General features: G+C 48.3%; 7 protein-coding genes across 7 annotated transcripts; 1 reads left to right on the plus strand and 6 right to left on the minus strand.

Moving 5' to 3' along the window:
- Positions 1-7,045: 7,045 nt before the first annotated feature.
- Positions 7,046-7,851, minus strand: K444DRAFT_640196 (uncharacterized protein; the record flags this gene model as incomplete). Its single annotated transcript, XM_024884470.1, has 3 exons — positions 7,046-7,223; positions 7,276-7,583; positions 7,783-7,851. 3 exons carry the CDS (start codon positions 7,849-7,851, stop codon positions 7,046-7,048), a joined length of 555 nt encoding a protein of 184 aa, XP_024742104.1.
- Positions 7,852-12,012: 4,161 nt separating this feature from the next.
- K444DRAFT_518920 (MFS general substrate transporter) lies at positions 12,013-13,789 on the minus strand (the record flags this gene model as incomplete). Its single annotated transcript, XM_024873908.1, has 2 exons — positions 12,013-12,315; positions 12,368-13,789. 2 exons carry the CDS (start codon positions 13,787-13,789, stop codon positions 12,013-12,015), a joined length of 1,725 nt encoding a protein of 574 aa, XP_024742105.1.
- A 551-nt stretch (positions 13,790-14,340) lies between these two features.
- On the minus strand, positions 14,341-14,730 carry K444DRAFT_607763 (uncharacterized protein). The gene has a single exon (XM_024879232.1). It carries the CDS (start codon positions 14,595-14,597, stop codon positions 14,439-14,441), a length of 159 nt encoding a protein of 52 aa, XP_024742106.1. The 5' UTR covers positions 14,598-14,730; the 3' UTR covers positions 14,341-14,438.
- K444DRAFT_659492 (uncharacterized protein) lies at positions 14,706-16,436 on the minus strand (the record flags this gene model as incomplete). The annotated part of the gene is made up of 4 exons (XM_024886359.1): positions 14,706-14,981; positions 15,018-15,098; positions 15,298-16,035; positions 16,086-16,436. The coding sequence occupies 4 exons, from the start codon at positions 16,434-16,436 to the stop codon at positions 14,706-14,708; spliced, it is 1,446 nt and encodes a 481-aa protein (XP_024742107.1).
- A 1,088-nt stretch (positions 16,437-17,524) lies between these two features.
- On the plus strand, positions 17,525-19,067 carry K444DRAFT_518663 (uncharacterized protein; the record flags this gene model as incomplete). The annotated part of the gene is made up of 2 exons (XM_024873888.1): positions 17,525-18,147; positions 18,197-19,067. The coding sequence occupies 2 exons, from the start codon at positions 17,525-17,527 to the stop codon at positions 19,065-19,067; spliced, it is 1,494 nt and encodes a 497-aa protein (XP_024742108.1).
- A 662-nt stretch (positions 19,068-19,729) lies between these two features.
- Positions 19,730-21,657, minus strand: K444DRAFT_607766 (MFS general substrate transporter). Its single transcript, XM_024879233.1, has 4 exons — positions 21,189-21,657; positions 20,872-21,131; positions 20,230-20,817; positions 19,730-20,111 (listed from the first exon to the last, which is right to left on the minus strand). The coding sequence occupies exons 1-4, from the start codon at positions 21,557-21,559 to the stop codon at positions 19,762-19,764; spliced, it is 1,569 nt and encodes a 522-aa protein (XP_024742109.1). The 5' UTR covers positions 21,560-21,657; the 3' UTR covers positions 19,730-19,761.
- Positions 21,658-23,118: 1,461 nt separating this feature from the next.
- Positions 23,119-24,804, minus strand: K444DRAFT_173996 (transaldolase). Its single transcript, XM_024870761.1, has 7 exons — positions 24,482-24,804; positions 24,381-24,433; positions 24,186-24,314; positions 24,016-24,124; positions 23,731-23,962; positions 23,363-23,684; positions 23,119-23,316 (listed from the first exon to the last, which is right to left on the minus strand). The coding sequence occupies exons 1-7, from the start codon at positions 24,555-24,557 to the stop codon at positions 23,260-23,262; spliced, it is 978 nt and encodes a 325-aa protein (XP_024742110.1). The 5' UTR covers positions 24,558-24,804; the 3' UTR covers positions 23,119-23,259.
- Positions 24,805-24,867: the final 63 nt, after the last annotated feature.

A 24,867-nucleotide genomic window follows, 5' to 3' on the forward strand; every position in this document is an offset into this window, starting at 1 on the left:
TGTGCACTCTTCCCTTCTCTGCCAGTACAAAGAAGCCAGTCACCAAGACCAAGGAGGGAGGTATCGTGCAAGTCCGGTGTCTCATTTTCGTGTCCTGCTCCTTTTGATTTTCGGACGCATAGACATGTGTGTTGCATCTCGTGTATGGAGTGGGATGTCCTTCGGCGAAGGGTAAAGGGAGAGTTGTTGTCAAGTGTGTTGTTTTCGTCATTTTTGAAAGATGGGATGTAGTTCATCTCATGTTTATCAGATGGTCCTCTTACTTTCCCTATAATCTGCTAGCTGCCTGAAGCAAACCTGTTCTACAAGTTGAAGGAACCCTTGTGCTTAAGGGACGTGATTCCAAAGGCACGCACAAGGATCGCAACTCTCGGCTTGTATTTTCTCACAATACCCTCACTAGCAACTAGGGACGCCAACTCAATATTCATATCTGTAGTTAATATACTATAGTGAGCCCTGCCTTCGAACACTCCCAAGATCAGCCTTCCATTGCTGAACGTAGTTCTTGATTTCTCTCTTAGAGCCCGTGCTCGATAAGTCGAGTTGATGGATTATATCCACGGAAGCTCGACGCTTGAACTGCTTATCTGACATCACTCTTCACAGCTCAGTTGCTTCTATCCACTTGCTGACTTACCAGCTTCTGCATTAAGATTGTCCTGTTCCTCATAATTCCCTATAATTATATCGAGTCTACCAAGCATGACGCCGCATCAGCGCAGAGACCTCGGTGACGACCAACCTATCGTGGAGTAGCGTTAACCTTGCAATGTCGTTGAGCATTCGAATTAAGGGAGGCTTAACAACTGCAGCGAGGTCGACAATATCTAGAACCTCTGGACGAAGGCCGAAATGAGATTTGAGAATTGTGTTTCCGCTTCTCCGTCCTGATTTTGGTTATTATCCCGTCTCCTTCTGCTGTCACATAGCTCCCACAGCCACGTCCCACCTTTCTCCTACTTTCCCTCGAGTTATCACTAAGGTACTTCAAAAGAGATGCGGGTGTAGTTATCCGGGGCCTCAGGGGCGTTGGGGAGGTTCAGAGAGGAATCTCAGGACGAGGTGTAACATTCTCAGTGCCAGTGCTACGACGCGGCCTTGCGCCGTTAATCTTGAAATCCCCTCCCTATATAGATCCCACCCCTTCCAGAGGAGCTCTCAAAACCTCGTCAAGTCCCTGTGGGAGTCGTCTCCGTTGCAAGCTGCTGTTTCTGCTGTTCCTATATGTTCCATGGTTGAGGGGCTGGTGTCCCGCAAGTCTTGGAGCAACCAAGTCCCATTCCTTCCAATGTTTGACGACATGTAGAAGCATTCAATTTTCCCAATTAATTAAGTAATACCGACTCGAGATAACCTATAAAAGAAGATAGTATTTCATTGTCTCAGATTAAGTGAGTCACTATACCTTATTTGCAAGATTCACTCAAGTCTCCATACTCAACCTTTCACCTGCTTCGCAAGCATAAGCATATGGCAGTTGCCACCCACTACTCCTTCCGGTTACCATCACCTTTCAACGCAGCCGAGCGCATATGAGCTCAAATTTATTAGCCTTTTAAAAGCTCTGTTCCACCTTCGCGACCGACATGTCACGACCAATGCCTCTTGATCCCGAGACTATCGCTTGGGAACCATGAACGGCTCAGTGATTCTGGGATGCTAGGATGCTGCTCTCCGCAACTCGCCGACTACTTTTTAAACGTTCACATGCCATCTACAAATGTGGGTTTCTTAGATGAGTGCCCATGAGTTGAGGGTGTTGATGATCAGACGAAGTTCGACAAGGAGAAATTGACAATGTTCGTCCCATTATTTGAGATAAAGACCGGATGACAAAATTTATTCACAGTGTGATGCACGACTGGAGGTTTTTGGGATGTTTTCAAGTGGAAGGTTTTCAATGTCGCCCAAGCCTTTGGGTTCATTCAAGTGAGACTACAAGCAGGTTGGTAGTTGTTGGTGGTTTTGTTGGTTGCTTCCCTGTTTTATGGTTTGAAAGACGTGTGATCTCTTTGTTATACACAGCTCAGCTTGCCTCTTCTCTCAAATCTGTTATGTGAATGTCCTCTATGGAAGATTTACAGCACCTGTTTAGTCTCCCTTGCTGCTTCTCTTCTTAGGCTCACTCGGACTCCGTCACAATCCCCGTCACTGTCAGAGTGGTTGGACTTTCCTAATGTAGCATTGGCGTTGCAGATGCTCAAATCAGACAATGCTGCTTCTACGAAGATTGCGGCATAAAGTGACGGGATTACAGGGCATTTGTACCGCAAGTCCACTTTCAGGCCACTTTCTACTACACTCACCCACTAAAGTCCCCTATATTTCCAGGCTACTCTCCTATAAGCACGCTATAAACTATAAACAAGGGGTACCACACCTTTAGAAGGCATATCCCCTGTACTTACAGGGGAATACTCGCTACAGGGTCCTATAATAGCTCTCTCACAGCGCCCGAGCGCTACGGTTGCTCCGCCAGCAACACCATAACCCTTGAAGATTTTCCACCACCTTGGAAATGTCTCACAGCCCTTGTTTTAGGGGTTCAGGCCTAGAGTTACAAGGCTTATAGCAGGCGCAGTACCTTAAGCCACACCCTGGAGTCCGCTAACACCCCTATGCGAACGTAAATGCCCTGTAATCCCGTCACTTTATGCCGCAATCTTCGTAGTAGCTCGTGGCTCATATGGCAGTCCATTATTTTGTCTCTAGGCCCGCTCTAGCGCACCCGACAGGCCAGTGGCCAGCACAAAAAACGGATGGCAAGTCGATAGCCGTCCGATACTTGACAGCAACCCAAAGTTGACAACAGTTACACCTGGTTTGTACGAAGAGGCATCGAACACTGCGGCACTCTTAGTAATGTATGTCTTATTAAGGCCAAACCGAGGGAGTTGTACTGAAGGCCTGGAGGGCTGCCGGACAAAGATTCTTAGCTCGTCGAGCCGTCCTTCAAGATATGATGCTACTGGTACCATAAACATCGTTGCAACGAGCGTTGCCGTGCGTGCTAAAAACACGAGTGTTATAAATACCGGAGCTTAAAGTTATCCCTTATCTCTTAATTGAGTTCTAATTTGGTACCTTGCAGATGTGAATGGGAGAGGAAGGGAGCGGCTGCAATGATTTAGCATTTGGGGCAGCAAGTATATGTCCAGCTCTTTTATTGTTCCTTGAGCGGCTAAGACCACAAGCTCAACTCGTTCGCGCCATAGCAAGTAGAATATCTAAGATAAATGTGGTTTATATTTCCCCAGAGAAGCGAAGATATCCACTAAGTTTTGATAGAGTGTTCTTCCTCTCCCGTCTCGCTTAACCTAAAGCATCCTGCCCCTGAATTTGGCGAAGTACTTAGGGGAACTTTTCAAAATTCACGCCATGCCTGCCAAATAAGGATTTAGCAAGAATACCGTGCATCATAACTTGAATCGTGCTCTCTCTTCAGACTAGTAATCGTTGTTAAAGAGCAATATTTAAAGGGCCAATGCTGAGGGGCCTCTTCGTCACATGATCCAAATTCTGTGCTCTCAAGATTGCGGCTTTGCCTTACTCGTTATATATTTGGATTGTGGCAGGAGGAGTTGCCTTCCATGAAGAAAATCAAAGCCTTCAAATCTTGATGGTATGGGGCATCAGAAGATTAATATTGCGTATCACTGTACTTGAAGTCGAACATGTCACTAGAAGATCCGGCCGAAGTGAGCACACGTACCGGGCTTTATTCGTGCTCAACCGCATTTCATCCCGATGCCTAACAAAATTAAGAAGTTGACATCAGTAAGATACTTGACAGCATAGCTTCTTACTCTGTATCTTGCAGCAAAACTCGAGGACTGCTCTCAACTCGCTCGAACTAACTGATGCAGTATGTTTCGTGAATCCTGATTCACAACCTGCGGCGTCATCTCCAATATTTATGGAGGTACATCTCTATGAGGAGATGTTCACAAGGATATTCTACCCGCACAACTTAGTTCTTAAGGTATATGCCGTGCATAGAACTGCTCGGTTGTAGACTTTAGGCCGTCGTTTATTCGAAGCTTTAATCTGTGAAATGTTAGTGTATCGTGTATTGAATTAGAAGTCCTATATAGGTGTTGCAGCAGACATGAAGGAAAGCGAATCCGAATCTTGCGCGGCTTGGGTGTATAGAATTGGTTTCCTAAAGATTGGAAATAGTTAGATATGTGAGAGAAAAGAAGTGAAGAGGGGGAAGAGGGTTAAGGAAAGAGGTACACACGAGATGATGGGGGTATAGGAGGGCTCCGTAGCATCAACATCGTGATTTCATAAGAACTGTCGAAGATATCTTTTTGTGGATATTGGACAGACAAGAGTAGGCTGTTCATTTCCTTACTGTGTGCTCAAGCAAGCTGCCTGTCGCAAGCTTTCACTCCCGCCAACAGCATTTCTGCCTACCAGTCTTTCCTAAACGGAAAGTCGCACTGCAAGCCTTTATTTCTTCTACCATAAGATAAATGTATGCATGGAACTAATTTAAAGAATGTTTTCAAATCTAGCAATTGCCAAATGAGAAAGCTAAATCAGCCAGATACAAGTACAGACATCCTGCAGCTTTCTGGACATTGAGTGGAAAGTCAGATAGATTATGAACAAACTCCAAGCTGAAAACTCATGCACAAACAAACAAAAGGGGTCATCTCACCAAACAATTCCTAATTGAGAAACTTCTCCCGGAGTTCACCGAAGGAATTCAAATAGCACAGCACCCGTCTTCCAGTAAGAAGACTCAAACGTTTATCTTCCCGTCCCAATCACGTCACTATTACAAAGCCGCATCCCATAGGAACTCACCGAGCCAAATCTCACATAAGTGGAACTTTTCCACATGGCAACGGTGCCGCAATCAGGGGATTGGGCCGCAGGCAACACAACCTTGCAGGCTGATCCCCAGTCCTTAGCTCCATCCTCGCCGCGAAACAACCCTCAGATACGACACCTGCTCGGATTGAGTGTCTCATCCTTCGTGCAAATCAAAATGCTGACAGTGAAACAAGAGAACCCGTCAATTCGTTTCCAAAGGGCTGCATTTGGTGGCGTCGCTGTACCCAACCGTCCCTGAGGTTGAAGGAAGCGATCCTCCATCCATCCAATCCATCCTCATGATCTCATCATCGTCATAATCTCTTCAAAATAACTCTAACTCATATTAACTGTATGACGGAAGGTTCTGATCCCATGATCCTCTGCTTATTTGTCAGGTCACACAACGAGGCTGGTAAAAGCTGTGCCCCTTCAGTGACGCTTGCTCGTGACATGAACTCCAATCTACCCTTCGTCCGCTGAGACATTGCCAGGCGCTAGCATTGAGCCTGGCTCAGGGCGAAAAGGAATAGATAACTAATAAGTTTATAAGCAAAAGTACGCCTGCACAGTCTGAGCCAGGCCCCCTTGCTAGCGCCTGGCAATGTCTCAGCGGACGAAGGGATACTTCTGAAATTAATACATTCCCCGTTTACGCTCTTTGGTGGCCAGGGTTCAACGTGGCATCGATTCCGTATACTCGCAGAAATTTCCTCTTTAGAACACGGAGCTCGTGGTGTCTGTCCTCACTAACTGTACAAAAGCAGAAAGTGTGGTCCCATCTGCCTTCCTAGTTGACCAGACATGGTAATTTTTGTCACGAAACCGGGTCTCTGGGCTTGGAAAGCAGGTAGAGTGGCTCTTAATTCGAGGATTCTAAACTAAGGAGGGAAGCTCGTGAGTGCGGGAGCTTGGTGTTCTAAATACTGCAGCCGCATGCGTCATCGCGGTCACGTGACGCTAAATTTACCAGTGAAGCGGCAGAGCGTAACAATTTTGACCTTGACAGGGGCAGATTTGGATCTTGTGAAGTCAGACGACAGAGAAACTCCCTTGGTTGGCTCTCTCGGGTGCTTCTCGTATTTCAGGTTCTTCTTGGACCTCCGCACGCGCTGTTCTACTTGCTCGTGGGGAACTATGCGGGGGATCATCATGTTGGGGATCGATGCTGCCTGGACCAATGTAAGTTGTCCCTCACTTGAGGGGCATGTGTCTCATAGTCCCGAGCCAGTGGATCGACCACACTGTTCTCAAGAATTCTGGCTAGCTTGGTACGACTGAGCTGGCAGATGAGTAAATGACTCAGTCTCGAGACATATGACAGCTTGATTATTACCGAGGGGTCACATAAAGCAAACAGGGAAACTGGACGCAGCTGCTATACAATAGATTGCAGTTGGCGATTGTTAACCCAAAGCTGGACGTCAACAGACGTTGCTGCAGCTTCCTGCTACGTGAAATGCGGGGAAAGAACCTTGAAATATGATATTTAACAAATTAACAGAAACTACAAAGCGTGATTTCATTCAAGTTAAGCTCAACCCGTGCCTCAATATAGCGACTCGGGAGGCTCGGGTCAGAAGTAGCCAGGTGCTCGCATGACAACGGTGCCGTTCCGTCGCTCCAGCCCCGCTTGAGCTCATCCTGCCGTCTCTGCATTCCACTAGGCCTGCAGGTTACCCCTCATGCTGCCTACTCGATATAAAAGTCTGCCTTGGAGAAACTGTCACAGGCTTCAGCTTTGTGGAAGAGGAGAAAGCGCTTTGCTCCCACGTAAGATGATGTACGTGATCACAAGTGAGCCCAGGATCGGTAAGCAATTAGACAGCAGGATTTCGAAGGAAGCGCTTAGGCGTTAAAGCTGAATGGTGGACAAAAAGTGTGCTTTGGCTTGGTTTGGGGTCCAAAATAGACGTCACTTAGTACCAAGTCCCCTTCCACTTGCGAAGACGTCTTCGCAGGTGCAGAAAATGCAATAAATTTGTGCCAGAACTGGAAGAGCAATTTTTACGTGCAACAATTTTTATTATGCAAATGAAATAGCAGAGGAGAACAGTAATGAAATCTACCGCAATTGGCCTTTGCTATGCTGCCGTCCATGAACCCAAAACAGTTCAAACGCTAATTTGAAAACACCAAAAAGAATGAAAGCGTGAAAAATATTCGAAGGTTCTTAACCTTGTGGAACCTCCCTTCGCCCTCTGCACTAACACACATTTTAGTATCCAGTGGTTGTGGGAGGAGTGTCCCAGTGCCGCAGCATCTGCTCGAGAGCTTCATTCCACTCCCAAGCAAAGCATTCTGCAAGTTGTCGTGCTTCTTCAGCCTCAGGTACCCTCCCGCCCCACATCTCTGGCTTAGCAGCTTCGCTTGCAGCATATGCTTCCACCATTTGGCTGATATTGAAGTCAGCCAGATGTTCCTCTCATGGGGGACAGGAAGACCTGCTCATCCCTCATCTTGATCAGTACCAACCATGCATAGTTCCAACTCCGATTACTCTCGGGGTCGTTGCTAACTCTCCACTTCGCATCATCGAGTGCGTCGCTACTGAATGGATAATTTCTGGTCAAACCGCGGAGCTCGCTGAGTAGATTGTTAGACGTAACATAATAAGTCCATGCCGATGTCATGGGCCCTTGGAACGCAAGTTGATCTTCGTCTGAAGCAGTGGCTGCCACACGCTCGATGCGGCAGAGTTCAGTGAGAGTGTTTACACGATGTGTGTTTAGAGATTCGATGAGCTGGGCAGTGTTCTGTTGCGGGGCAACTTGTTAGAAAGTGTTTCCGAGAATGTAGAGCTAAGTGTGGGGGTGAGTAGTGGGAGAAAACATCTGGGGAGTGATTTGCCCAAGCTTGAACCTCAAGATTTAGAAAACTTCTCTAGACGATAGTGGAGCAGATGTGAGGGAGTGAATGGGAGGGGTCCGTTACGAAAATCAACCCATGACTCACTTGGGTTGTTCGTCGAGAGTTCCTGCCAGAGCTGTGACCATGGGATCGTCTTGAGTGCCTTGACGACATGATGAGAGATGTATGAATATTGTCGTTGAAATCAGTTGAGGGGAGCTGTGCCTATTAACTTAAGACTTATCGCAACCACCTCCTGGGAGGGATGGTGCCCGAAGGTGGCAGTGAGCACGATCTGCCTACACCCACGGAAGTCCATGTGACTGGTAAGTGGTGCGCGTTTGTGGCGTGTAAGTTTTAAAGATAGAGACGGCGCAGGAAGAGTCGTACGAGGCATTCTTGGCTTGTTAATTAAGAATGAACCCTTTCCCAAAGATGTGACTGGCCGAACTGATGGCGTGGGATGGGAGATTGATATGTAGGAAATAGAAGAGAAAAACCTTAAAAAGAAGCTTGGTAATATTTGTAACGGCCATGGGGAGGTTAAGCTCGAATCTGATGAAGGGGTCAGAAAAGATGCTGGAGCCACTGGAAATGATTACTGCTTAGATCCCGCCCTCGGCGGTACGTCATGATGAGAGAGAACAAGGTAGAGCTGGACTCAACGGCCCGTTGTTTGACTCGAAAGTTGGAGAAGATTGGAGAACAGGGCGCTTCAAAAAAGGGAATTTGGTCGGGTTAGGCATGCAAAGAGACAATTGTTTCTTCAGCTCCGTGAGACCTTGTCCCTTTGGAGCAACAAAGCTCCACATGCTATTATCTGACTTCGATATCAAAACCCATCTCTTTGCTGTCAATGGCCAGATCTCAAATCTGACCCTTGTTTGGGAGCCGTCGTCCACTATGAGGAAGGAATCAGGCAGGAAGCCTTCCGGGAGACTGGACGGAGGTCCACAAGTCCTATATGTATGGGATTGTCAGGAACATATGGAGTTTCGAGCTGTGAGTGGTGACGAGAGATGGACTTGAAGCTATATGGGGATGTCGAATGGGACGTAGACGTCGAATTCGCCTCTTGCTGACGTACATTTTTAGCCCTGTAAGAGTGGCTTTAGTCGCCTTCAGGATCATGAAAAGCGAGATGGAACGAGAAGAAACACTACCAAAGACCGGAATGGAGAAGTTTACCACTATCTTCAGACGGGGCGTCCGACGACTCTTGCTCAGATGAATCCAAAACGAGCGGATTGCAAGTTTGATAGCCTTGCATGAACGTCCTCTCGAACCCATACAAACAACCGTCTTGGCCTGATTCGATGGCCTGATATTACCCCTCGATTGTGGCGGCCCTTCAAATCCTCAGGTTCTCATCTTGAATGACATGTAATAGTTCATTGCTGCGTAGAATCTCCAGCAACAGGCGGTCCGAGCCACATTGAACAGGAGGCATGCAGAGGTACTGGAGGAGGTTGGTGAGGCTTTGTGTGGTGGATTCGACAAGTGCTGACGGTCAACAGCCACATGCTCCAGCCCTATATACGACGGCTTTCCTGTCATTGGCCAATTAGAAGATCCGCTCCAGGGTGCCGACGCCAAGAATTCATGGGGCCGGCAGCAAGGGTTCAAGGACAGTCCAAGGAAATAACGGCGAACAGTCATACATAAAGCGCTCCGACGGTGAAACGGCCACCGCGATGCAATAGACGTTAAGTCCGACTCTTACGAGTACTGTACGCACAACCAAATCGCCTTGGATGTCTGCAACCCGGCGGCTCGGTGGGACACAAAGGAAAGACCGAAGGTTCGGTGTCAGGAAGGGAAGGTATTCTCCGGGGTCGGTACAAGGAGAAGCGGGAGCGGACACGATGGTGTTGGTGACTCGACGCCGTCGACCTCGATCGAACCCTGATCCAAACCTCCCTTCTTGTTTCCTGGTTGCCTCGAATGCGACCTCGCGGCGTGAGGTAGAGGACGATGGTCGCACGACGGCCCAAACCACATCACCTGATATCCGGTTGTGTCAATCCTGGTATCGAAGAGCCGGAGAAGACTGAGAGAGACATTACGCAGACTCGCCGTCGGCCGTGGAAGCTGAATACCTCGGGTCCGGAAGAAGCAGGTCGCACCGACGCCCAGACCCTGTGCTCGCGACCGTGATTCAAACTGATGAGGCATTCTCATGAATCACGTTCAGCTGGTGCTCTAGAGTCCAGCCTCAATTGTCGACCAGGAGAAGAGGTGATCCCCGTCTCGCTGACGTGTGGCTGGTGATGCGGAATCTGAGGTAAGCCCGCCTTCTCGAAGTCGAAGATTCCTCATCTCTGAGCTCGAGATTCCAGCGGCTGCGCATTGCTGGGCAACCGAGCCCAGGAAGTCATGGCCCCTCGAGAGGAAAAAACGGCGTCTGTTGTCCAACTGAAGCGACCGAAACGCCTTCCTGATATTCCAGATGCCAAGCGTCGTAGAGTACTGGCGATACGATTATACGATCCCACGGGGGGAGAAAACACCACCACGAAAAGGGGCAAGCCGCGGGTACTGCAAAATGCAGTTATACATTTGTTTCTCTAAACTATTTCAAAGAAACATTCCACCCCTAAAGTTTGGGGAAGGATTAAAGGACGGATCCCGCGAACCAGGTCCAGAGCGTTCCTAGCGTCTCTCCATAGGGGCAAGATCGAGCCGCTAGATCAGAGCTACCATTAAGCTTAAGTATTGTCTCATTTCCTTTATGTGCCTCAGCTCGATCGCTTGAGTCTGTATCCCAGCTTCTCCAGATCTTCATCCAGGTACTCACGCCTTCGTCAATAAAGTGTTTCTTCCGGCGCTGTGCGCAAATGCCGTCGGACAGCCTCTCAGCCGAGTGAGACTTTATGACGACGGATATTCCAAAGCCTCATGCAATTTCCATTGAGCCTCGATCTTGCCCATCTTCAATTTGGCTTTGAGGTCTTGAAGATGTGGAGTAACTGGAAGGAGCCTACCCATATCATGTGTAATTACACTCTCTGGAGAAGTGATGGTCGGAGTCATATGGCACCTGCTCGAAACCAGATACCTCCCCACCACTCTTTCCTCTTGGCCGCTTCCAGTTCAAGCATCTACTCTTGTCTTTGTTTTCTCTTTCCAGCCACCCCTTAAGTCACCCGTGTGAAACGGCACAACTCCATCACAATGAGGTACGCAATCTCTTCTGCGGCTCTTGCGGCTATTGCTGCCGCTGGTCCAGTTGTCAGCGTCCATCTAGTGGGGTCGCCGATATTCCGTTCTCTGTACTAAGCTGTCTTCCTTGTCCTGACATCTTGGAGTTGGCATCCTTAACTACGCTCTCACCCTCGAGCACCTCGAGGACAAGTTCTACCGTGAAAGTCTCGCCAACTACACCCAAGCTGACTTCATCAAAGCAGCATTCGCGGACCCCTTCTACGACAACCCGGAAGAGATCACCTACGACGAAACCACCCACGTTTCCATCCTCAACGCAGCTCTTGGCAACGCCGCGGTCGCAGAACGCACCAATAGTTTCCCATCGACCGAACCATCCTCAGATGGCAACTAACATAACTCTCAAAATGACCCTCTCACCTTCGATGAAGTCTATAGGTTGGCGGCCTCATTTATCGTTTCCTGCCCCGTCCCTAATGCAGACAAGCCCCAACTCCCACTCAAGGCTTTCCCCTGGCTCGCTCTCAGCACAACGGTCCCATCAAATCTGGAGACACCATCAACCTCCTCACCCCAGGCTACATTCTCCTCCCAAAAGACGGAGTGACCCCAATATACGCCGCCTTCATTACCATCACTGGTCCCATCTACGCTGACGTCACTTCCGTTCAAGGAGGCTTCAAAGTCGTGGTTACAACGGGCATTAACGGACAAAGCTATGTTATGTTGACGGTTTGCAAGGACAAGGTTAATGGTGAGACCGTTGCTGCGAGACCTGCTATTACTGATATTACCAATTAGGGATTCTACAGCGGCATAATGAGCAGAAAGGGGGATGTATTGAGGATCTTTAGTGAGAGAATGGGGCTGAAGTGTGAAAGAACTCAATTCCTGTGTATATTAGCACGCATCAGTCAATTAGGCATGGGCGGATGTCTGCTTACCTTTAAGCACACGAGACGGAATAATAATGCAACATGCCTTGAGATGCAAGTTCATCGTGTACACTCTATATTTCGTTTCATAATCACATCGCTGTGCCAACCCCTGCCGGCTTATGCTCATAATCTATGCATCTAATCGCTATGTAGTTCCCAAACGCCTTTTCATCCCATAATGCAAGCGCATCACGCATGAATGATCACCCATAATCCGTGCCCCTTTCTAACATCACCGTCCAACCCCACCACCTTCTTCGTCATCATCCTCATCTTCTAAGCTCCCGCTCTCCTCATCCCACTCCGCGCTCTCTAGTCCCTCACCCCTAATCCCAAAACTCACGATCCAACCAAGGAACGCGATACCGCCAAAGGTTCCCCATGCGAGAGCTTCACCCTTGGGTCGTACCCTCGTTGCTAGTGAGAAGAGTCCTCCAGAGAGAAAAGGACCTGCTGCTCTGCCAGCAGCGGAGAGAGTTTGGGCCAGGCCGTTTAGTGTCCCAAGCACGGAGTGATTTGGAGCTGAGTTTGTGATCTGCGTAGTATGTTAGAGCCTGCGCCAAATATTAGGAAAAGGAGAAACATACCAGAAGCAGCGCACTGGTCAGCCCTCCAACAGCCGCCACCGTCTTCACAAGCAACACAAATCCCAGCTCGATCCACAACCACACCTTCCCGGATCCTATACCAGTTGAACTCCGATGTCCCACCCAGGGCATCATCATCATCGAAAGAAAGAAGAGGAAAAGTCCTGCTCGGTAGGTTCGCTTGTTGCCCATTTTCTCTTTAAGTTTACCGAATATACCAACTTGGAAGACAATTGTTACTATTCCCGCGAAGGAGAGAGACAAGCCGATTTCTTCTGGGGATAGCTCTCGACCTGTGGGTTCGCGGGCAGACGCAAATATTGGGTACAGCGAGTTGAACGAGATGTTGGAGAGTTGGAAAACTAAGTAAGTGCCCAAGAGGAGTATTGTGTCGCGGTTGAAGATCTCCTTGCTACTGAGATGATGGTTGTTATTTGAGAACATTTCAGGCACGGAAAGGAGTGACTGGGCATCGCTGCCATCTGGCGTAGATTCATCTTCAGTCTCTTCTCCAATCGCCCCATCAACTCGAGGTCTAGAATCACGATGGACCTGGTGTCGAATATATGTCGGATGCCACGCACCACCTGTGAATTGCCACAACCAGCTGAAGAGGTTCTTAATTCGTTTCTCGAGTGGAGGGAGCTCCCTCGCTTCCTCTAGACTTTCTTCGAGGAAGAAACCGGTGAGGACCAGATCGATCAACAGGATCGTGGCAGAAAAAAGGTTCGGCAATAAGTACGGGTAGGGATTTTTCTTCCCTTTCATCAATGGATTGTTCTGGAATACCAGCAATCCTCCAACAGCTGGTCCTGTGATCCCTCCAATGCCATATATGACCGGCAGGTACACAAAGGCCTTGCTCTGATTACTTCGATCCGTAATCTCCCCTAAACATGTGCTTATAACTCCTTGATTCCCATTGACCAGACCCATGAGTGCTTGCACCAAAACCGCCTGCCATAATGTCTTGCAGAACCCGAACGCGACGAAACATGCAGCAGTGAGAACTGTGCCAAGCATAACCACAGGCTTCCTCCCTATCCTGTCTGACAGCCATCCCCAGAAAAAGTTCGTCGCAAACTGCGCGAGCGCAAACGAAGATGCAATTGTGCCAACATATAACCCTATTTGTGAAGGATCGACTTCGGGGAAGGTTGAGGTCATCTCTGGGAGGTATGGGGATATTGAATTGAGGGCCGTTTGCTCGGCCAACGCAATCACCGCCAGCATCGCAAGCTGCTTCTTGGGTAATGGAGAGTTTTGGTGGTCTTGGTCTGCTGCTCCATCGTGATTCGGGGGGTTCGCATAGCCATCTTGGCCTGATGAACTCGTAGGAGAAATCGGCGGTCGTCCCCGCGATTTGGGAGGTGGGGTAGGAAAGGTTTGGTAGTGAGGCGTCGAGGACTTTCGACGCTCCATCGCCGGTATTGTTTCACCATTCGTAGCCATTGATGGTCGAGGAAGCGGATACCGGAACGATTCGAAGAAGAATCAACTTATCTGAAGTAGAATGGCGATGCTTGGAGTTGAACAAGGTTTCTGGAGAGTCGTGTGCCTTTGTCGTCTGCGCAATATCGGCGGGGCTTTTGAGAGAGTGTACCAACGAGTTAAGAATGATCAGGGTCGTGGTAGAAGAGAATCGAAGCTCTTCTCATTGTCAATCGTAGTCCATTCTCGTCGCAGAACAATGCCTGTTCATCCGAAAAGGCAAAATTTCTGTGTCATTCCGGTGCTCCTCCCATTTTCGCGGTGATGATGTAGGTGCGAGTCGCTTGGACTTTGGGACAAAAGATCAGATAAAACGACGCCACCGGCCACCGTTTTTACCAGCTCACGCAAGACTTTGTTGATGTCTTCGAAGGAAGTACTTGTACGACTATTTCTGAATCACTGTAACTTCGACATGGTATCAATATCCTCAACCAAGCTGCTCAACCATCACCAAAAACCAGATCCTCGGACCAATTTCGGTCAGGAACAGCTGCAGATCCCCATCTTCGGACCACTAAGGACCCTATTTCAGCATCCTTGAACGCCTGGAGGCTTGGACTCCCGTCGGCTACCGCGGCTAGTCCCAAAATAATTTCTTCAACTTCCTCTCCCTTTCTTCCTCCAGGAACTCATCGAACAGAAGTGCTTCATGATCGATTGCTTTACCCTGATAGATCTCCGGTGGAAGGAAGGCGCACTTGTCCACATCTCGAGCAAGATACCTGCAGACATGCATGTGGAGGAGGATGGCGACCCGTTGATTACCTCTCTCCGTTAGACGCCATTGCTTCGACGAGCTCTTCTCTGAAGGGCTGTTAGCTTCTTGCAATGATTAGGAGGCCACTTATAAACAACCGTCAAGAAAGAAGTCCTGATCTTCTGGCCGGCCGTCGAAATGAATCTCGGTATTCAACCAGCCAGATGTATCAAGCCAGAACAGATTTTTATCCCCGTCCCTTCGAAGACGGTCTACAACCGTATGAGTTGCCTGCTCGAGCTGACCACGGAAAGGCCGTACAATAAAGATGGGAATCCCGGCGCCTGTCTGCGGCGAGTACACATATCGGCTCGAGTCGACTGTTGGTGTCGAGAACTTCGGGTATGCCAATGTTCGGATCGCCTGGATCATTGCAATGTATGTTTCTTCGAAACTCACACTTAATTCCCATATTGTCTTGTTGTACTCTTTGTTGTGGGCCTGGAAAGACTCCCAGTCAGAATTTCCGATATTCATAACCTACAATTATTAGCCTTATACCTTACAATTGAAGTGTGTTCGAGGACATGCCATCACATCTGGCATGTACTCCTGGAAATGCCAAGAGTGGGCAAACTGCTCCGATCCAGCAGGGCCACTAGAACATCTGATATCAGTCATGAGCTCTCGATATGAAACGGGTGGAAAACCTCTGGAAGAAAACATCTGCGAGCCCCACCGGACTCCCTCTGCCTCCAAAACAGTCTTGAATCAAGCACATGCCATCCATTCCTATTGTAACGTGGTCGCTTCCGAACATCTCTCCTAGTAAATATTCCCAGCCCATTACCCCACCCAGGATTTCATGGGTGATGCCACTCTTCTTGTTTTTATCCTTTCCTGCCTTTAATCCCGGCATATCCGTAATAATTTCTAGCATCTTATTCTGAACAGGTGAGGGACATTGAGCCGGTGGAAAATTGTCTCCAAAGTCTGTCGAAGTCTCACAGGGTAGGAGCTGGGCGCCTTCATCAATCCAGATTCCCTCGACTTGCAACGTCTCCAAGCTGTCGCTGCCGACCATGGGAGCAATTATTCGAATATCATGGCGTGAGTTTGGTTCCAGATTTCCTCGACGAATCGATGTGGTTGTGGTTGCATTTGGAATCACAATGTATTCTTCATCATCGACCCTGGCCAAGAGAGATATTGGTGCTGCACTTGATACATTTGTCAGAGGGAGGAACGCGAGACTTTGCGGGAAGCCGATGGATTTTTCCTTTGGCAATTGGTTCAATTGATCTTTATTATGTAGGGAGAGAAGCACAGTCTTGCTTCCTTTGAAGGCAAAGTCGAAGTACACTCCTGGGTGGAACAATGAGTTAGCAAAGTTCGGACTGAGAATCAGAGGGTTGTTACCAGGAAATGAGCCATCCTTATGAGTTCCATCTGCAGTTGATACCCAGCGGCCAACGTACTGCCATACGATTAGTCGCAGCTTGATCTCAAGCGATTGAGCTGGCGTACACGAATAGAAGGATGGTTGGCACCGACGAACTGCAGTCCATCGAGCTCTGGCTGAGCTACTAGCTTGCTCTCATCCGAAACTGCCTGCTTCCCTCCCTTCACTGCGCAGAAAAGGCCGACAATCACCAGGAATGTCAGCCATAAAATCCTACTTTGGTTTCGGAGATGTGTTCTGCAACTACCAAATTTTGCGACACCATATCTCTTCGGGGTTCTTGAATCAGATTGAGTTGCTGTTCGTAGTTCTTCGAGCAGAATATCGGACCAAGGTGTCGAAGCATCCACGATCTCTGGCCGATTCGGAGTACACTCTGGCGTCAGAAACAAGCTGTTGCCCATATCTTTGACCATAATCTTTGGAAGTAATAGAAGTAGAGTTCAGTTGAATGTCCGTGCCAGACGCATAAACGAGACGTGTATTCTCGAGGAGATTTGTGGTGGAAGTTGAAGTCTGCATCTTGTTCCTATATTTTGTAAAGAGTATCTTCGCTACTTCCTAAAGTTATTGCCAGTTGTGGTGGCTGCTGCACTTTGCCAACCTCGTCTCCTCCGAAATGCCGTTAAACGACCCGATGTGGGCAGCTTAGTCTATCAAAATAAGGTGTGTTGCTTCCAACTATTAGAGAGGCCTCTGACCCGTTAAGCTGCCCTCACATTCTCACAAGACCAGTGTATCGTATGAATTGTAACGGTTAAGACGTATGCTCTGCCGCAGACAACTGAGCGAAAGCCAAGTTTCTGGGTCCTCGCAGATTTCTTTTGCTTTTCTCGTCTTTGATTCCCTTGCAGCCTATTATTTATTACTTGTTCTGTCTTATTTCGCAGTCAACTTTTGTTTTGGGCGCGCAACTGTTTTGGCTCGCTTTAAGGGGGTTTTATTGACATTGGAGTGCAACCGAGATCTGGAAATTTTGAGTTTGGTTGAGAACGTAAGTGAGAACACCGCTCTCATTGCTAGACTAGCCTTGTTCCTTGCTTAAGAGCCGAACAACGAAAAGACAAACTATTTAAGCTGGAGGTATACTCTTTCCTTTAAATTTCCCATGCCGGCTTGATCTTCCCTGACTACCACCGCATTCTCTCGCTCCTGCTTAAAATGGTTTCACACCTACATCTAGCACTTCCCTCTAGATCATGCACGCTAATCAAGCGCCTCGCCCACCACCTTCCTAAGTTGCTTCCAATGAGGTCTTTCTGTTCCGTCGAGTCCTTTCCTACTCTATCGACGAAATTTCTATATTCAACTAAGCTCATCTTCTCTTCCAGCATTCATCTTGCTTGATGCCGAAATGTCGAGTCCAATCATGACGAGATTTTTGCTCTCAGTCCCCATCACCTGCTTGCTCATTCTGTTGTTGTCTAGACGACCTGAGTGGCCGGGCGATACCCATGCATTCGTACACATCGAGACGTCCCAAAAGCCAGTTCGGCTGTCTTTCATGCCACCGCTCATCGACGACTGGAGTCATCCTTCATCACCATTACCCACACAACAACGCGCGAGCGCTGAGGACCTTCTGGACGCAGAACTCATCGACCCAGTCAAAGCCTCGAATATCAAAGCTCCAGAGGAGTTGATCAACCTCGCCCATTGTCCCCGTTCTCCCAACCAGTTCACTGGCCACATACGACTTCCAAATCTGCTTTACAACATCTCCATGAGTCCTATAGCTGCCACAAAAAGAGAGACGAGGACCTTTTGGAACCCTACAATATTTGCACTTCCATACTGGGCCAAAAGTCAGTATATTATCGTTAACATGGTCGCTTCCCATGGTGAGCCGTATCGGAAAAATGTGCTCTGCGAAGCCAACATCTGCCACCCCGAATCCCGGAAGTCCAATAACCCACGTGAGATGGCTTGCACAGAAGAAGATCTCGAAGTCCTTGGTCCTAACGGTGGTCTGCGATGCGTCACTTCACCGGTCGAGGTCGACGTGCCTCCAACTCCCGCCGAGAGTTGTGATGGCAATGAACAGCTCCTGGCTGATATCCCAGGCTTTCATGATCCTAGGCTGTTCTACTCCGTCCGAGGAGAGCCTATCTTGATGGTTGTATCGCAGTAAGAAAATTCGCCATCGCAGTTTTGAATAGCTGCTGATAGTTATCAGGTCGAGATATGCCTGTATTGGTCTCTGGGCGATTGACCTGCGAGTTGTCTACCCAAGCCTCGAAGAAACGTTCTCTTCATCCCCTCGACGTTTAGGACCTGGGCCACTGATGTCGTATCCCACACTGACAGAGCTCACGCGCAATCCACCATCAACTCGCCGTTCTTACGAAAAAAATTGGGTGATGTTCTCGCCGTCGCCATCAACATCTTATCTGCAATACGAACTGAATTCCACCAGTCGGACTTTTGCCCAGCTTGTTGGAGCTGGACTCACTACAACGAATGAGACGGACCCTCTGGAAGAGCCTTGCCTCAGCGAACCGACACCGGAGGAAGTGGGCGGTGGCCATTTCATGGCTGGTCCTTCCTGGCACCAAGCTACTCCAGCATTAAATCTAATCCTGTGCATAAGATCGAACTCAACCTGTATCAACCAAATTGGAGAGAAGGTCTTCTTTGCAGCAATTCACAGAAAGCATATCAACGGTTTTGGCCTGCCTGAACGCTATGAGCGATACTTCGTCGTGTGGTCTGCTACTCCACCTTTCAACATGCTCGCTGTCAGTCAACACCCCATCCTCTTGGCCAACGAGACGAATCGGGGTTGGACGCCAGAGCAGATTTGGGATGGTGTACCGGAATCAGAATCGGGTAGTCGTGCTGAGTGGGGACAGTTTACCTACACCACGACAATTGCGTATGCTTGGGGAAGGGAAGAAAGTGACATCAGAGAAAAAGTCATGGGATATCTTGATGATGAAGTGATATTGAGCGTGGGAATCGATGATCAGAACGGACTTTATGCCAAGGTCAAAGTCTCGGAGCTGTTACAATGTCTGAGAATATGCCCTGGTCGAATGCCAGTTTGATACCTGCTTGGCAGTGGTCTGTAGCTCTCGCAATCGCAGTACTATATATGCTTGTTGAGCTTGATGCAGTGACTCTCCACAATCTGTCTCACAATGGACAGAGGAGCGGCATTTGTTTCAATGTCCTGGAAACCACAATTCCTTCAGCGATAAATGTTCCCGCGAGTCGTGGTACATTCAGAAGCTATCCCCTTCAGATATCTGGGAGCTCTAAAATACTGAACTCTTATCCCGTTCGAGTCCACATGAATGTCCAATCTTGATCTGGCACATTGAGAATTCAGTTCCGCTTTTTCTGTCCCCCGCGAGCCTGTTGAGAAACCAGACGGGCAATTCCGAAGACCCGAGATCTCAACGCTACTGCAGGTCTCTACAGGCATCCATATCAACTTCGAAGCGTCATAGAATCCTAGAACCTCGCGGAATTCGGCCACCTCCGTCTCGTACACGCTTTCTCGCCAACGGAGTTCGAGGGCCCACCTTTGAGCTTGCGAAAGGCCGAATGCCCCTCGCATCTTGAAGAAGCGTCTCTGATCACATAGGGAGTTTTGGAACAAATAGCGGCTGTGCAGGATTCTGACATATTTCATGAATAAGAGCAGGTTGAAATTCAGCCATATGTCAACCACCCCCTCTTCAGAGCAGCAAGGGGTATCTAAATAGCCCAGATAACTCGAATATTATCATTTCTATCTCAATCTTCATCTACAGGCGCAAAAGACGACTTCTTCCTCAATGCCAATCCGTACTTCATAAACACAAAGGGAACGGGTATCGCAATTGTAGCTACGGCCCCAAGGATCGACATCGCAGGCCCAACACCCAGATTATGGAACATTGGCTGAGCTGCGAGCGGTAATCCTGCTGCCATGATAGATCGCAAGAAAGTATTTGCAGATACCGCACTTGCAGCGTAGACACCGTAGGTGTCAACGAGGAAGTTGATGCATTGTTGGAAGATAATATTAAAGCCCGCGCCGATGAAGAGTGTTGCGAACACAGGAGAAAGCCAGGGGATTGAAGGCGTCGCTGTCCATCCAAACCCTAGGTAACGGGGTAGTTAGCCACTGCTCGATGGATATTGATTCAGGAAAGGACGTTGTCTTAGAAGAAAACCATGAAACAGCTAGATTCAGGAAAAGGATTTCTCCCAAACACCTACAGAAGAGCCCAATAGCGAAGAGAAAACCGCCGATGGCCATGGGGGCCAGTCTTGCCTCAGGGACTGGTTTTCCATGGGCGGCATCAGAGATTCTGGCATATCGGGCTTGATTTCCTAAATTGACGAACGTTGCAAGACAGACGCCGATGAAGAGCCCAATGAAGGGTAGGGACCCAATGACGGGGCTCCAATGTCGATTCTTTTGGAAGACGACAGGGAAGACTTCTAGAGTTAGATAGAGCAGTGCGTAGACGAATGAGGCATAGAAGGCTATGCAGGTGACCATGGGTTCCGTTATCAGCATACGAAGTGGCCGGGCAAAATGCTTTGTGGCTATCGTCTTTGGAGATAACTTGATTCGTTCTGCAGGGTGGTAGAGTGCTTCGTTGCCGGTCTCTTTGCGCAGACGCTGGGCTTTTCTCTTCAACAGGACGGGGCCGTAGATTTCCGGTAGTGCGAAGGCACACATCAACAGAGTGGCAAAAACCCAGATCGCCTCGATATATTCGGTCCACCGCCATCCCAAGTGAGGGTTTACTGTCAAGGCTGCTCCGATTGTTGGCCCTAAGGTTGGTCCTCCTACGACGGCTGGAAATGGTCAGCTAGAGCTTTCTATCGAGAGAGCAAAGAGAATAACCTCACCAATTGCGTAAAATGTAGTCGCAACTCCTCTGGCTTTCGGTTCCCAAATATCACCCAGCGCCGCCGCCACATTGCTAACAGGAGCTGATCCAAACACTCCTGCGAAAAACCGAGTTATAAATATCGTTTCGGCGTTCTTCGCAACCGCCGTGGCGATAGAAAATAAACCCAAGACGAACATCGCAGGCAACATTGACCATCTTCTGCCCCATATTTCAGATATAGGTGCCCAGCACAAAGGCCCAAAAGCAAATCCGAGACTGTTGGCAGACATTATTAGTACAAAATTCGATAAAGATCTGCTCCGCGCAACTTACATATACAACGAGATTGTCAGAACTGTGACCTCTCTACTCACTCCGATGTATTGAGAAACAGCGTTCTCCCCAGGAGCGATAATACTCGATCCCAAACTTGCAGCTAACGCAAGCATCCCAAGCTGAAAAGTTATCCAACTCTTGTAACCTTTACTCCAATTCCTTGGATTCGCGGAGTCTGTATCTCCATCCCAATCAACTATATTAGGATCTTTCTTCTCCTTCTCCTTGGTGTCCCCTAATGGTAACGTATTCTCTTCATCGTTCGGCGGAGTAGATGGTGTCCATGTCTGGTCGGTATCGGAATCCTCCGTCTGGCTTGCCCGCGGTGACATCCTTTCGCGCAACGAATCGCGGCCTTTCGAGATCATTGTCTTGGCTTCCTGCCACTTGGCAGGCGATTGAAGACATTTTATATAACTTCCTTGATGCGTCACTCATGTGGACAATCTTCGGACTAGGACTGAAAAGTAGAAGAGAGAAAGGATGTAGCGGATCGAGCGGCTTCAAGAGCGCTAGGACGATCTCATCCGCGTGGGGCCCGGCATCGGCAATCGCCTTGCTGCCTGGCTCCCCTGTCTTTGGGGCTAAGTACGGAGTTGAACAAGCTTTTTTAGAGTAACTTGCTCAGGTACGGAATAACATTATCGGAGATTCATAATGCAAGAACCATTATTGAGCATATTTCGATTTGCTGTGTCGATATTTTGCGTGGCGTAATGCGTAGTCGAGCTTACGTTTCTCGTTAGAAAGTAGCCGAGATTACGCGAGAGTGGATAGGGGGTACCTAACAATCGCATCGGACTGTTTTACGATACGGAACGACAGATGCATGATATTGTTGAATCCACTCCATTCCACTGTTTACCGCCTTATGTAAGTTTCGTTGATGTGCTTTGGAAACCTCAGGGAACGGAAATAGGGCAGCGTTACTCCCTTATCGAGGATGCATCGCGAGATCGAACCAAGTCGCTTTGATTGTTCTCTCTATTCCTCTGCCTGCCTTTTAGTGTTTGCTCCCAGCAAGGTTGGGAGATATTGAATTCTCAAGCATCTGAGCATTTTGGTGGGATCAGCGGTATTGGAAGTGGAGTTGAGTAATCAACCTCGTGGAAAGTTGCGTCCTGTGTTTCATAGACCTTCTGAAATTTGAAAGGAGTGCCACCTACCATATTAGAGATTTCAACACTTACAACGATGATAATGGTGCCATGGTTTCATGATCCTCCCAACGAGGGTTGAACTTCTGATCTCCTCACTGTCCGAAGAGGAGTTTAACTTTCTTTGACAATATCTTCTGTGACAGTACTTCGTTGCGACCAACTTCATACACATGCACAACATTAGATTCAACAGATCTCAATTAATCTAGAGACTTACCCCGTACGTCTCGATGACGGGGAAGCCGAGCTAAAGTACGCTGTCATACTTAGCATGGATCTAACTACCTACACTCTGGGACCATAAATACCTGATCATCGCAGGAGGGGCACTGTATTAGGAATCACTAAAACTGTAATTGATCTACTTCTCCCTATTGATCTTTTCTCCAGTCATATTGGCCGCGCTTTAGGCAGCCCTCGAAGCTCGAGAACATCACACCCGTGTTAATGCCATCTCTCCAGGTTTCCTGCTAACCTGCCTCCTCAGTCCCATCGTTGGAAGGGCAGGCGGAGTGCCGATCGAAGCTTGGAATGCACTCGAATAATAACAGGAAAGAAGCCCCAAGTTTGGTGAAGTAGGAGATGTTGCTGTGCTGATCACCAGTCCCAGGACGAGTTTGGTACATGGTGCGAATTTGTTTGTCGATGGGTGAGTTGGGCTAAAATAGAGAAAATGGCTGATGTACTAATGAATTCTTAAGGGGCTTCAGGATCGGCGCGGCGTGAGATCTCGGATATTATTAATGGCTTGCTGGAGGGAGAAACATGGAAGGGAGGCGGGAATCAACAGCGAGTGTTCTCTTGGAGACTGGATTTTTTGATTTCTGGTAGTATGAGCCTCGAGAAATACAACGTACATATTACCAACACACTCCAGTCTTGAGTGTCTCAACATGGCCACTGCTGATTCATTGATTCATCATCGCCTCAAGCTTTGTCTGCATCTCACAGAAGATATTAATAGCCTAGATGAACAATCAGCCATAACCTCTCAGACATCAGCCAACTTACCTGCGTCAATTTACGCTCTCCTTCTCCTTTTCCACTCAGGGTGAAAGCAATTCGGTACTCAGCTTCATTCGTAAAAGAAAGCATCGGAGGTACCTCAATCTCACCATCGAACAAGGAAGCCTTGGTCTTCTCAGAAGCTGGTGTTCGAACCAATTCTTGAAGTAATTGAGGTGAGATCGTGATGTGATCAACACCATCTAGGGCCATGATCTCGTCGATGGATGTCAGACTGGCTGGAAGGACCTTAGTTTTGACCTTATTAGCACTGTACAAGCGATGTGCATGAACACATAGGTCCATAGATTTGTTGCGGTCAACGAATCTTGTAGAATGTGAGCCGCTGCCTTGGAACGGGTAACGAAACTCACCCTTCCTCAAAATGGACCTTCAGTTCGTTCACGTAAGGAGCGATATATTCGCATCCCACATCGCCAGCCATCCAAGCCTGCTCAATGGTGAAGAGGGTCGTTGCTAACGTGGCTATACCAGACGATTCGAGTAAACGGCATGCCTCGAGGCCTTCCCACGTGCTGGGTATCTTGATGCACACTCGGCTTGGATCAAAGGTGTTGTCCAGAAGCTTGAAATGTTCCACGATTCCTGCAATACATTAGCTGGTTTTCGCATACCGAGTTCCTCGAAGTGAACTGTACTTTCGGCATTCTTAACAGTCTTCACAGTGTCATACGAGTAGTAGGGGTTAGTCTGAACATGAACAAATCCAGTGACATGCTTCGAGATTTCGAGTTGCAGTTTGACCATCTATCGAAACAAAATCAGAATACTATATCTGGCGCTACTTCATTGCTCTGGGAAGAATTACAGAAATCTCCACAAAGAGTTCTTTCACTGGAGTATTGGGGTATTTTGATCCCAGGGCAGTGGCCAAAGGTCTGGATTCGCGAAGAGTTGTCTTATGCTTGGGTTTTTGAAGCTCAAAGTAAGCAATTGCCTGAATATTTCGCACTCAGTGAGTAGTTATTCAAAATAACGTTGGGTTAAGTTTGAGATGCAATACCTGATTCGAGGTGCAGTCAGCAAATTGAACTGGTTTCCCAATATTCTCGGCGACTAGGACTTGTCAGTGTAAGCTACGAGAATATTTCAGGGGACAACCACCGTCTGCATCCATGGTATCACAGTCCACAATTGTGCGTTCCCGTAGGACCTCCAGCAAGTTCTGTGGAGGAGCCATCGCGTCACAGCTCCGTGAGCGCTGCTGGATGGTCAAGGTACTGCAGAAATGCAGAATGAGGACGTCTCAGACACTCGTACAGGAGTATTGGAGCCAAAGACTGTGTGGGTAACTGAACCGAAATGTAGTAACAGCAGTGAGTATTTTCCTCAAGTGCGTCAATGTCGGTCTGTTCCAAGTATTCCTCCTCCTTTCTTATCAAGGAAGGTGAGGCGAACGCGGGGATTCTCCACCAGCTCGCTTCACTTTCCTTGCTCAAATCCTTCTCTACCAATTGGCAATCAGAGTGAGATTCAGAAGCTTTCACTAT

Source organism: Hyaloscypha bicolor (genome assembly GCF_002865645.1).
Source record: "Hyaloscypha bicolor E unplaced genomic scaffold K444scaffold_16, whole genome shotgun sequence".
In the NCBI taxonomy this organism is placed as follows: Eukaryota; Fungi; Ascomycota; class Leotiomycetes; order Helotiales; family Hyaloscyphaceae; genus Hyaloscypha; species Hyaloscypha bicolor.

Excerpts from the sequence above, each read along its gene's own strand:
- K444DRAFT_607766 (XM_024879233.1), bottom strand. The coding sequence starts at position 21,559 with ATGATCTCGAAAGGCCGCGATTCGTTGCGCGAAAGGATGTCACCGCGG. Across the intron at positions 21,132-21,188 it reads CTGACAATCTCGTTGTATAT|TCTCGGATTTGCTTTTGGGC; the intron begins GTAAGTTGCGCG and ends GTCTGCCAACAG. Across the intron at positions 20,112-20,229 it reads CTTCGCTATTGGGCTCTTCT|GGTTTGGATGGACAGCGACG; the intron begins GTAGGTGTTTGG and ends CCCGTTACCTAG.
- K444DRAFT_607763 (XM_024879232.1), bottom strand. The coding sequence starts at position 14,597 with ATGCATGTCTGCAGGTATCTTGCTCGAGATGTGGACAAGTGCGCCTTC.
- K444DRAFT_173996 (XM_024870761.1), bottom strand. The coding sequence starts at position 24,557 with ATGGCTCCTCCACAGAACTTGCTGGAGGTCCTACGGGAACGCACAATT. Across the intron at positions 24,315-24,380 it reads CTGACTGCACCTCGAATCAG|GCAATTGCTTACTTTGAGCT; the intron begins GTATTGCATCTC and ends CGAAATATTCAG. Across the intron at positions 23,317-23,362 it reads GAGAGCGTAAATTGACGCAG|GCTATTAATATCTTCTGTGA; the intron begins GTAAGTTGGCTG and ends TTGTTCATCTAG.